The sequence below is a fragment of the Sinocyclocheilus rhinocerous genome, unplaced genomic scaffold (genome assembly GCF_001515625.1).
Source record: "Sinocyclocheilus rhinocerous isolate Xijiao unplaced genomic scaffold, SAMN03320098_v1.1 scaffold3916, whole genome shotgun sequence".
NCBI classification, from domain to species: domain Eukaryota; kingdom Metazoa; phylum Chordata; class Actinopteri; order Cypriniformes; family Cyprinidae; genus Sinocyclocheilus; species Sinocyclocheilus rhinocerous.
Genome location: NW_015643503.1, coordinates 33,137 through 45,333, shown reverse-complemented (window position 1 = coordinate 45,333; position 12,197 = coordinate 33,137). Strand labels below are relative to the sequence as shown.

Here is a 12,197-nt window from a genome sequence, read left to right as displayed (position 1 = left end):
TGTGTGTGTGTGTGTGTGTGTCTGTGTGTGTGTGTGTCTCTGTGTGTGTGTGTGTGTGTGTGTGTGTAACTGTGTGTGTCTCCCTGCAGATGCTGAGAATCTGATCCAGCTGGACATGTGGGCTGTGGTCACTGTTCTCCTGAGTGATATCATAGTGACCATTATGATCGGATGTGTCATCTACAGCATCTGCGCTCAACCCAAAGCCAGAAGCAGCTATCAGGGAAATAAAGGTGCGTGAGGTTCATGATCATGTCAGAATCAGCCGTGAATCAGGAATCACTGGTTCATCTGTCTGTGTTTCTCTCCTCAGCCTCTGACAGAGTGAATCTGATAGAAAATCACAGCCGATCAGGAGGAGACACTTATCAGGTGCGTCTCTAGTCCAGCGTGACAAACACTGATCCACATCTTCTGACTGAGATACTGCTCAATCAATAACAACAGCAGATCATGTTCAGCTACATATAACGCACTATATACGTGATTCTCTACTAGTTTAAAATAGTGTTTGTCAGGGGTTTTCAAACCGGGATCTGATGTTATGTAATGTTTAGAAAAATATAGTGTAAAAAATGTAAATATAATAAAAATAATAATAATAAAAGACATTATTAGGGTTTCATTCTGATTTCTAAAGAATGGTCTCAAATCATTATTTTATTCTATTGACAGCCAAACTATTATTTATTTATTCAGTTTTAAAAATCTGAAAATAATAGTGGGTAGAAAAAATTACTTTATAATATTAATATGAATAAAAACAAAAATAAAATATTTTACATTTCATAAAAAAAGAAAAAAAAGAATTCACGCACACACACATACTGTATATATATATATATATATAAATAGATACACACACACACACACACACACACACACGTATACATAAAAACCATATAGATATGTAAATACATACATAATACCCAATACTATACTACAAGAGCGACTCTCGCAAGGCGATGATCATATTAAGGTCATCATTTCTGATTGAGTGCAGATAATTAATGTTGGTAATTACACTGTGGATCATCTATCATCTGTGATTGCATGACTGTAACATGTGTTTGTATGTTGTGTAGCCGCTGAACACGCGTGCAGAGGAGTACAGCACTCTACAGGCGCGCAAACACAACAAGCAGTCCGTCTAACCCTGAAGACACCGGCTTCATTCGGCAGTCTCTTTCTTTGAGTTCATGTTCCTGTAAGTGTAGGCCTTCGTCGCTTGTGGTGATGCTTCAGATAAATAAAGTCTGTCTTTACTGTCAGCAGTGCTGTTGACTCATTACTCATCACACAACACAGGGATTTTATTTGAGTTTTCCACAATCTCTGTTTCTCAACACTCGGGTCAGCTTGATTAAAACTCGTCTAACAGCTTCTGTGTGGATAAACACTGGATCATTTATCATCGCTTTGCCACAAAATACATTCTTTTCTAAAATACATAAAAACGGACTTTTCCGAAATGTCTGTTTTTTTGTCCAAATAACACATTTTTTGACCAAAATGTTTGTTTTTGTTTGTTTGCTTTATTAGATCTAATTTAAACCAACTGTACAAGACTCGCCATCGTTTCAGAACTGCCGAGGATAACACACACTAAACGGCGTTCGGCTTCATTACTTCCATTATAGTAGGGATGGGCGATACCCCTTATTTTGTTTTCGATACGATACCGATATTTTTCAAGGCAATATCGTCGATATCGATACCGATTCGATACTTCTGCACTAAACTTTTAAATTATGAAATTTATTAAATTATGGGAAACGCAGCCCTGTTTGAATGCACTGTCAGCAGTGAGTGAATGCTCTCTGTGATTGATTGGTTCTGTCTTGCAACATTTGCATGTGTTCAGATGGGCAGGAAAATAGTTCTATCCTACACAATTATTCGCTAACAAAGGTTATTCGTCCAATTCAATGCATATTGTACGCATTATTATTATTATTATTGTTAAATAAACAAAACCACTGGTAAATAAAACGCACCTTAGTATCGATATTTTTTGTTTGAGTATCGATACTTTCGATACTCGCGTCAGTATCGATATATCGATACTTCGGATCGATACGCCCATCCCTACATTATAGACTTATTTGATTCCCAACATTCTTCAAAATATCTTCTTTTGCGTTTCCACAGAAGAAAGAAGGTCAGATCGGTGTCTGAACAACATGAGGCGAGTAAATGATGACAGAATGATTAGTTTTTGGCTGAACGATCAATAACACCAGCAATAACAAATCATCTGTAACCCAACACATGGGACTAAGAATATATTCAGTATAGTGTGTGTGTGTGTGTGTGTGTGTGTGTACAGTATGTGTGTGTGTGTGTGTGCGTGTTCATCTTCATGACGTCATCAGAGCTCAGTTTTAATCAGCCTTCATGTCTTTGTCTCTTTATTATTAGTTACCGACTCGTTTCTGGTATTTATTTCTCTGGTTTCCGTTCAGAGCTGAGAAAAGCAGCAAACCACCTACAGCACGATATCAGCGCTCACATCAACCTCACAGATACACACACATACTGTACACACACACACACACACACACATACTGTACACACTCAGTGCTTTGGAATTGCAAGGAAGTGACATCATGATTTACTTCTGTGTCTGATGTATACAAGTGTGTTTAGTGTTTTGCAAATCACTGTGTGTAATGTTTTGCAAATAGTGTGAAGCTGACAATGTGCTTACAGTTGTGCAAATCTAGCCTTGTGTTTTGCTCCTTGAGTGTAAGGTTTTGCTAATTGTTGGAAAAGTTTAATTTTAGTGTGTAAGCAATCGTAAAAAACTGTAATCTCCGGAGCATTATTCTAAAGTGTTACCAATAATTGTATAAACTATAAAGCTCCAATCAACACTCCACAACTTACACAATCATCTTTATTTGTCATTTTTATTTTCTCAGTGCAGCAGCTGCGTCATTAAAACCTCAACCTGGTTCATTCAGCTGCTGAGTTAAATCATTCTGTACGAGATTAAAGACTAAGATTAAAAAATGAGACGCTTGCACATCAGAACATGAGAAGTTCGTATGAACTGTGAAAATAACAAGATTACGAGCATAAAAGCGTGAAAGCACACAGTCTCGAACAGAAAGCACAGTATTTGACATGCTGATGTTTCCATCATGAGTTTCCGATGTTTCTGAGCACAACTTTCCACATCAACATCAATGATATATAAAGCTTTACTGTGGAACAAACGAGTAAGAAACGCTATGAATCACCAGAGTTTGGTTTACAGTAAAGCTGTCTGTGAGTGCAGACGTCTGGACAGCATCTATCTGATTCCCGAGTACACTGCATTGTTGCGCGTCTTTGGATCCAGAGGCTGGAAAACAACACAGACACCATTTAAATCGGTCAGAAAGTTTAGAGTGAATCACCTGAAGCCGCTCGAGCTTGCGTTCTACAGTGTAGAGTAGAGCAACTCTATTCACTGAACCCCAGCAGCTCCAAAACATCATTCACTCGATCACACTGATGTCGTCACTCGCAGATCTAGTTATCTAGGTTACTATAGCAACACTGGAACACTAGGTTGCTATAGCAACACTGGAACACTAGGTTGCTATAGCAACACTGGAACACTAGGTTGCTATAGCAACACTGGAACACTAGGTTACTATAGCAACACTGGATCACTAGGTTACTATAGCAGCACTGGATCACTAGGTTACTAAAGCAACACTGGATCACTAGGTTACTATAGCAACACTGGAACACCGAGATACTGACCAATCACAACGCACCGGAACTGTTTTTCGCACTCAGCGTTAGAAGCTGAAAGATTCATTAATATAATGTAAAAAGGTTCCCATACATACCGCATAGTCCGGGTTTGGAGGCAGAGGAGGGTTTTCTGATCGCGAATTTGATGCTGTGAATTAAAACAAATAAAACGATGACATTTGTTTTTACAATCAGAGTTCTGAAACAAATTTACTGTAGGATTTACCTTCAAACAGTTACAAAAAACAACTAGCAACACATTAAACTTGAAATTTTTGAAGTGGAAAGACTGAAGCAGTATTTTCTTATAAAAGACGCTCCAAAAAATCTTTGTATTCTAAAAATATTTTTTCCAAAATGGCAAAATACACACTCAGATCAAGTCGTTCTTCATCACACTAGCAACAAAACACTCAAAACAATGAGCTAAAAACAGCTCAAATCTCACACTGTGTGCTTCTGTAAATGTCTTTATAAAGCAGGAGTGTTTCTCGTTTTCATTACAGCACAGCATTATCCCTCAGTTTTGTAGAAATGAGAATGAAGTTGAAAGACTAGCGCTGTGTAGGTGTTCAGCTGCATCCAGTAGTTTTAGGAGTATTTCGTTCTTTAGATGTGTAATGTGTTTCACTCTGGTATTACTGTAGGAATGCGTCAGATTTCTATCTGGTTGAGTTTAGTGTTGAACTGGTTTGTGACGAGCGTGTGAACGTGTGAAGTGTCCCGTAGACTGATTGTGTTTTGGAGTGAGATCAGAGTTGATGTGGTGTATTTACTGTACCTCTCTTGTGTGTGCCGCCAGAGTTCTTGTTAGCAAAGCTGAAGCCGATGAGAATAACTAGTCCTGTGATCAGTAAATCACCAAATATGATGACCGTGGCCTTCACCCTGCTCAGCTCATAGCAGTTCTCACACACTGCCGGAGAGAAAGAGTGAGAGGATTAGTATTAGTATTATTATTATAATGCACATTCTGGGTGATGAAGAGAAGTGTGTTTCAGGACGAAGGCTCCTCACCCTGTACTCTGAGGTAGAACACATGCGTTATATCACCATATGTACAGCTGTAGAATTCTTCAACTCTTCCCTGATCAGCTTTAACTTCAAGGGTTGCATTGGTTTGGGCTGCAATTTCGTTTTTGTCCTTCAACCACTTTACTGTACCATCGACACCTCCAGAGCAAAGGATAACGACACCATCTGATTTGATCTCGTGTATTTCTTTGACAAAAAAGATGAAATGAGCAAACAACATAAGAACCGTGAAACATCACGTGAAGCGTTCGTTCTCATCAGCTCGGATAATAACTGCAGATGAAGGATGAACTGATCTCACCTTGACTCTGAGCTGGATTCACAGCCGCGGCGAGCAGCAGACACATGAAGCTGACGAGAATCATGGTTTCTGATGCTTTAATGTCCTGAAGTGAATGTGAAACGGTCTCACATGCAGCGTCTCTGTCTCTCTGTGTGTCTCGGAGTTTCTCTACAGGAAGAGGAAACCTCAAACGCCTTTCAATTGCCCTCATTCTCTTGTTCTGCTTTGTTTTATCATCTGATCCATTCTCTGAGAAACTCTTCAGGCTCCTCTATAACTTCATTAAACTCAAATATATCAAATATATATACTGTATATGAAAACCTTCTGCATCGCTCAGACCATTAAATCGTCGTCTCTTGCATGTTTCTGTGAGATAATAGAATTGAACTTTATTTCTACTGTGAGCCCCAAAAAGCTCTAAAAGGATGATGTCTTTTTTTAGACTTACAGCACTGAAAAGAAAAAATAAAGTGAAGTTAATGAAAAGATCCTGCAGCATTCGAGAAACTCGATCTGTAGATACAAATATCTATATTATTTCTTATTCTATTTCACATCTATATCAACACATGTAGGCCAGTACACACACACACACAGGTTTGTTTTTGTGAAAAGTGGGGACTCTCCATAGGCGTAATGGTTTTTATACTGTACAGACCGTATATTCTATTGCCCTACACCAACCCTACCCCTAAACCTACCCCTCACAGGAAACTTTGTGCTATTTCAGATTTTCAATACACTCCATTCTGTGTGATTTATAAGCGTTTTGAAAAGTGGGGACATGGGGTAATGTCCTGAAAAGTCACCTTCTCCTTGTAATACCTATGTCATACCCTTGTCATTATACAAATTTATGTCCTCATTTGTCACAAAAACGCGCACACTCACACACACTCACTCACTCACACACACTCACTCACACACCTGTTTGATTAGTAGCTGCTGGTGTGTTTGCTGACAGTCTATCTGCATTTGCTGGAGAGTGTGTGTGGTAGTGTGTGTGAGTGTGCGAGTGAGAGTGTGTGTGTGTGTGTGTGTGTGTGTGAGTGTGCGAGCGTGTGTGTGTGAGTGTGTGTAATTCAAAAGGCTTAAAAACCATACTAAATGGTGTTTTTTTGAAAATCTAAGAATGCAGAAAGTTTTCTGTGAGGGGTAGGTTTAGGTGTAGGGCGATAGGTTTTTATACTGTACAGACCGTATATTCTATTGCCCTACACCAACCCTACCCCTAATATAAATCATACAGAATTAAGTTTTTTTGAAAATCTAAGAATGCAGAAAGTTTTCTGTGAGGGGTAGGTTTAGGTGTAGGGCGATAGGTTTTTATACTGTACAGACCGTATATTCTATTGCCCTACACCAACCCTACCCCTAAACCTACCCCTCACAGAAAACTTTCTGCATTTCTACAATCTCAAAAAAACTTAATTCTGTATGATTTATAAGCTTCTGTACCCCTGGGGACCTCAATGTAGGACCCCACAGTGACACAAGTCCCCATGAGTCTGTGTGTATTCAGGTTTAAATCCCCACCAGTGTAGAAAACCCTATTCACACTCAGACACTACCGTGTAAATGGATGCGAGAATGAACAAATGCTTGTTGATTTGAGAGAATGTGTTCGGTTGTATGTTGTGGGTTGTTCATTCTGTCATTATAGTGACACTGGAGTCACTGAAGCGCATCGGCGCCCTCTAGTGTTCAGAGCGCTGCAGCTGTCACGTGATCGACTCTCGCGCTTCGCATTTCAGTCCTTTTCATAAAACTCATTTCTCCTTAGTAAAGAAAAGGTCTAAAGACTAAAGCAGCCCTCATCTCAGAATACCCAAAATCACGAGAGCACATGTGATGCTTTCAGAATTCATTTAAATTCTTCGATTTATCTGAGCTCAAATAGCTGTCATTCAATTGATTTAATGAAAATGTGATCGATTGTCAATATAATCTGACATAAAATCCTTTCAGACACAGAGAGAGTTTATATCACACTGATGTATCATAACTGAACTCATAGCCTATATCATAACTGATGTGATATAAATTATGAAGTAGCACATGCATATGTGCACTTTTAATACTGAGTTTTAAGAGCTTAACAGGTGTTGTGACAGTGATAGTGATTTTGGGCTGTTTTTTCAGTCAGTAGTGTAACTTCCGGTCTCACCTGTTCGGCAGGTATCAAACATGGAGGACAAATACAAACCAGCGACATAAACGCGACTAATATTTGCTCAGATATCTGCTGATATTCACTCATAATCCCTCGCATGTGATCATATATGTCCAGTTATTTGTCATGGATGTGAACGGAAGCTCGTTTAAAGGAGGTTTATCGTGTCTTGTCGTCGGTTTCGGTGAGTTCTGGGAGTTTTTATTCGGTCAGTTTGAAACGGGATAATAAACTGTTTGAACGTATTTTATAAACGGGTTTGAGGGAGTTTATGGCTTCGGAAGGACTATAAATGTGTAACTTTGTGTCATTTGAGATCCGTTGAGTTTGTTTTGCTTTCTGTTTGTGTGAAAAGACGAGCTGTCAATCATCTGCCGTGTGTAAATATCCATATGTGACAACCACCGACAGATCAGTAACAACGATTGCGCTGAATTCTGCAGTCGACTGAATATTTAGTTATATAAATCTTAGCATTCAGTTCATATGACTGTATTTTTCAACAGTTAAAGTGCCACTGATGTCTTTTTATTTACATTTATTTACATGTTTACATTAGAGTTTAGATGAGATGAGACATGTGACGTCACGCTGTGAGATCACGGCGTGTCCCAGAAGTGACGTCATCCGATGATCTGAAGCTCTTACACACATTGATGCTGTTTTATTTACTGGATCTTCAGTCATCTGTGTTTCTGGTTCTGCTCGTATTGCAGATGCATGAACTGACTAGTCTTAGAAGATAGCAGTGCTTTTTTTCCCTGTAAGACTAGTCATAACTTTTTAAAGTAAATTACATAAATAGATTGGTCTAATTTAAATCCAAAAACTATGACTAATTATATATGTGACAACCACCGACAGATCAGTAACAACGATTGCGCTGAATTCTGCAGTCGACTGAATATTTAGTTATATAAATCTTAGCATTCAGTTCATATGACTGTATTTTTCAACAGTTAAAGTGCCACTGATGTCTTTTTATTTACATTTATTTACATGTTTACATTAGAGTTTAGATGAGATGAGACATGTGACGTCACGCTGTGAGATCACGGCGTGTCCCAGAAGTGACGTCATCCGATGATCTGAAGCTCTTACACACATTGATGCTGTTTTATTTACTGGATCTTCAGTCATCTGTGTTTCTCGTATTGCAGATGCATGAACTGACTAGTCTTAGAAGATAGCAGTGCTTTTTTTCCCTGTAAGACTAGTCATAACTTTTTAAAGTAAATTACATAAATAGATTGGTCTAATTTAAATCCAAAAACTATGACTAATTATTCCTTGGTGAGTTGCTAGTTGTTGCTAGTTATAAAGACTAGTTATGTATGTGTTCATACAGCTGGCCCCTGTTACGTAACTGAGTCTAGTCAGTCTAGTGAACTGAGATTTAACTATGTTCACTCATTTACAGCTCTAGTGTTAGATATGATATCAGAGAATTTGCAGTTTATGACTTTTATTGTTCTGAGGAACTGAACATTAGATATGACAGGTATCTGTCATCACCGTTTACAACATAACAGTATACACTAATGAACTACACTGAGAGTGAGTGATGCAACAAAACTCAGACCTTACAGCCACACAAGGCAATGAGAGAGTGTGTGTGTGTGTGTGTGTGTGTGCGCGCGCAATGAGTGTGCTCAGTAAGTCTGTACTTTGTGTGTGTACATTGAGTAGTGTGTGAAGACTGAGTGTGTGAAAATCAAGTGTGCACAGTGCGAACAGTGAGTGTGTGCCGTGAGTGTGAGATCGCCAAATGTGTGCAGTGAGAGTGTGAGTGTGAACACTGAATGTGTGCTTTGAGTGTGAACATCGAGTGTGTGCAGTCAGTGAGTGTGAGTGTGCAAACAGAATGTGTGCAGTGAGTGTGTAAACAGAATGTGTGCAGTGAGTGTGTAAACATCGAGTGTGAGCAGTGAGTGTGCAAACACAGAATGTGTGCTTTGAGTGTGAACATCGAGTGTGTGCAGTCAGTGAGTGTGAGTGTGCAAACAGAATGTGTGCAGTGAGTGTGCAAACAGAATGTGTGCAGTGAGTGTGCAAACAGAGTGTGTGCAGTGTGTGTGCAAAAAGAAACAGAATGTGTGCAGTGAGTGTGCAAACAGAATGTGTGCAGTGAGTGTGCAAACAGAATGTGTGCAGTGAGTGTGCAAACAGAATGTGTGCAGTGAGTGTGCAAACAGAATGTGTGCAGTGAGTGTGCAAACAGAATGTGTGCAGTGAGTGTGCAAACAGAATGTGTGCAGTGAGTGTGCAAACAGAATGTGTGCAGTGAGTGTGCAAACAGAATGTGTGCAGTGAGTGTGCAAACAGAATGTGTGCAGTGAGTGTGCAAACAGAATGTGTGCAGTGAGTGTGCAAACAGAATGTGTGCAGTGAGTGTGCAAACAGAATGTGTGCAGTGAGTGTGCAAACAGAATGTGTGCAGTGAGTGTGCAAACAGAATGTGTGCAGTGAGTGTGCAAACAGAATGTGTGCAGTGAGTGTGCAAACAGAATGTGTGCAGTGAGTGTGCAAACAGAATGTGTGCAGTGAGTGTGCAAACAGAATGTGTGCAGTGAGTGTGCAAACAGAATGTGTGCAGTGAGTGTGCAAACAGAATGTGTGCAGTGAGTGTGCAAACAGAATGTGTGCAGTGAGTGTGCAAACAGAATGTGTGCAGTGAGTGTGCAAACAGAATGTGTGCAGTGAGTGTGCAAACAGAATGTGTGCAGTGAGTGTGCAAACAGAATGTGTGCAGTGAGTGTGCAAACAGAATGTGTGCAGTGAGTGTGCAAACAGAATGTGTGCAGTGAGTGTGCAAACAGAATGTGTGCAGTGAGTGTGCAAACAGAATGTGTGCAGTGAGTGTGCAAACAGAATGTGTGCAGTGAGTGTGCAAACAGAATGTGTGCAGTGAGTGTGCAAACAGAATGTGTGCAGTGAGTGTGCAAACAGAATGTGTGCAGTGAGTGTGCAAACAGAATGTGTGCAGTGAGTGTGCAAACAGAATGTGTGCAGTGAGTGTGCAAACAGAATGTGTGCAGTGAGTGTGCAAACAGAATGTGTGCAGTGAGTGTGCAAACAGAATGTGTGCAGTGAGTGTGCAAACAGAATGTGTGCAGTGAGTGTGCAAACAGAATGTGTGCAGTGAGTGTGCAAACAGAATGTGTGCAGTGAGTGTGCAAACAGAATGTGTGCAGTGAGTGTGCAAACAGAATGTGTGCAGTGAGTGTGCAAACAGAATGTGTGCAGTGAGTGTGCAAACAGAATGTGTGCAGTGAGTGTGCAAACAGAATGTGTGCAGTGAGTGTGCAAACAGAATGTGTGCAGTGAGTGTGCAAACAGAATGTGTGCAGTGAGTGTGCAAACAGAATGTGTGCAGTGAGTGTGCAAACAGAATGTGTGCAGTGAGTGTGCAAACAGAATGTGTGCAGTGAGTGTGTAAACAGAATGTGTGCAGTGAGTGTGTAAACATCGAGTGTGAGCAGTGAGTGTGCAAACACAGAATGTGTGCTTTGAGTGTGAACATCGAGTGTGTGCAGTCAGTGAGTGTGAGTGTGCAAACAGAATGTGTGCAGTGAGTGTGCAAACAGAATGTGTGCAGTGAGTGTGCAAACAGAATGTGTGCAGTGAGTGTGCAAACAGAATGTGTGCAGTGAGTGTGCAAACATTGAGTGTGCAAACACAGAATGTGTGCTGTGAGTGTAAACATTGAGTGTGTGCAGTGAGTGCAAACACAGAATGTGTGCTGTGAGTGTGAACATCGAGTGTGTGCAGTGAGTGTGCAAACACAGAATGTGTGCAGTGAGTGTGAGTGTGCAAACAGAATGTGTGCTGTGATTGTGAACATCAAGAGTGTGCAAACACAGAATGTGTGCAGTGAGTGTGAACATCGAGTCTGTGCAGTGAGTGTGCAAACACAGAATGTGTGCTGTGAGTGTGATCATCGAGTCTGTGCAGTGAGTGTGCTGTGAGTGTAAACATTGAGTGTGCAGTGAGTGTGCAAACAAAGAATGTGTGCTGTGAGTGTGAACATCAAGAGTGTGCAAACACAAAATGTGTGCAGTGAGTGTGAACATCAAGAGTGCAAACACAGAATGTGTGCAGTGAGTGTGAACATCGAGTCTGTGCAGTGAGTGTGCAAACAAAGAATGTGTGCTGAGTGTGAACATCAAGAGTGTGCAGTGAGTGTGCAAACACAGAATGTTTGCAGTGAGTGTGAACATCGAGTGTGTGCAGTGAGTGTGCAAACACAGAATGTGTGCTGTGAGTGTGAACATCGAGTGTGTGCAGTGAGTGTAAACATAGTGTGTGCAGTGAGTGTGCAAACACAGAATGTGTGCAGTGAGTGTGAGTGTAAACATTGAGTGTGTGCAGTGAGTGTGCAAACACAGAATGTGTGCTGTGAGTGTGAACATCGAGTGTGTGCAGTGAGTGTGCAAACACAGAATGTGTGCAGTGAGTGTGAACATCGAGTCTGTGCAGTGAGTGTGCAAACACAGAATGTGTGCTGTGAGTGTGATCATCGAGTCTGTGCAGTGAGTGTGCTGTGAGTGTAAACATTGAGTGTGCAGTGAGTGTGCAAACAAAGAATGTGTGCTGTGAGTGTGAACATCAAGAGTGTGCAAACACAGAATGTGTGCAGTGAGTGTGAACATCGAGTGTGAGCAGTGAGTGTGCAAACACAGAATGTGTGCAGTGAGTGTGAGTGTAAACATTGAGTGTGTGCAGTGAGTGTGCAAACACAGAATGTGTGCTGTGAGTGTGAACATCGAGTGTGTGCAGTGAGTGTGCAAACACAGAATGTGTGCTGTGAGTGTAAACATTGAGTGTGTGCAGTGAGTGCAAACACAGAATGTGTGCTGTGAGTGTGAACATCAAGAGTGTGCAAACACAGAATGTGTGCAGTGAGTGTGAGTGTAAACATTGAGTGTGTGCAGTGAGTGTGCAAACACAGAA

General features: G+C 40.6%; 2 protein-coding genes across 2 annotated transcripts in view; one reads left to right on the top strand and one right to left on the bottom strand.

The window, feature by feature from the left end:
- Positions 1 to 2,797: 2,797 nt before the first annotated feature.
- LOC107757322 (T-cell surface glycoprotein CD3 epsilon chain-like) lies at positions 2,798 to 5,368 on the bottom strand. The gene is made up of 5 exons (XM_016574769.1): positions 5,087 to 5,368; positions 4,768 to 4,971; positions 4,532 to 4,666; positions 3,846 to 3,898; positions 2,798 to 3,349 (listed from the first exon to the last, which is right to left on the bottom strand). The coding sequence occupies exons 1-5, from the start codon at positions 5,277 to 5,279 to the stop codon at positions 3,299 to 3,301; spliced, it is 636 nt and encodes a 211-aa protein (XP_016430255.1). The 5' UTR covers positions 5,280 to 5,368; the 3' UTR covers positions 2,798 to 3,298.
- A 1,788-nt stretch (positions 5,369 to 7,156) lies between these two features.
- Positions 7,157 to 12,197, top strand: part of LOC107757312 (myelin protein zero-like protein 3) — a 13,293-nt gene continuing 8,252 nt past the window's right edge. Inside the window, exon 1 of the mRNA XM_016574753.1 lies at positions 7,157 to 7,428. Coding sequence (XP_016430239.1) covers positions 7,371 to 7,428 — 58 coding nt within the window. The 5' untranslated portion in view covers positions 7,157 to 7,370. The remainder of the gene's footprint in view (positions 7,429 to 12,197) is intronic.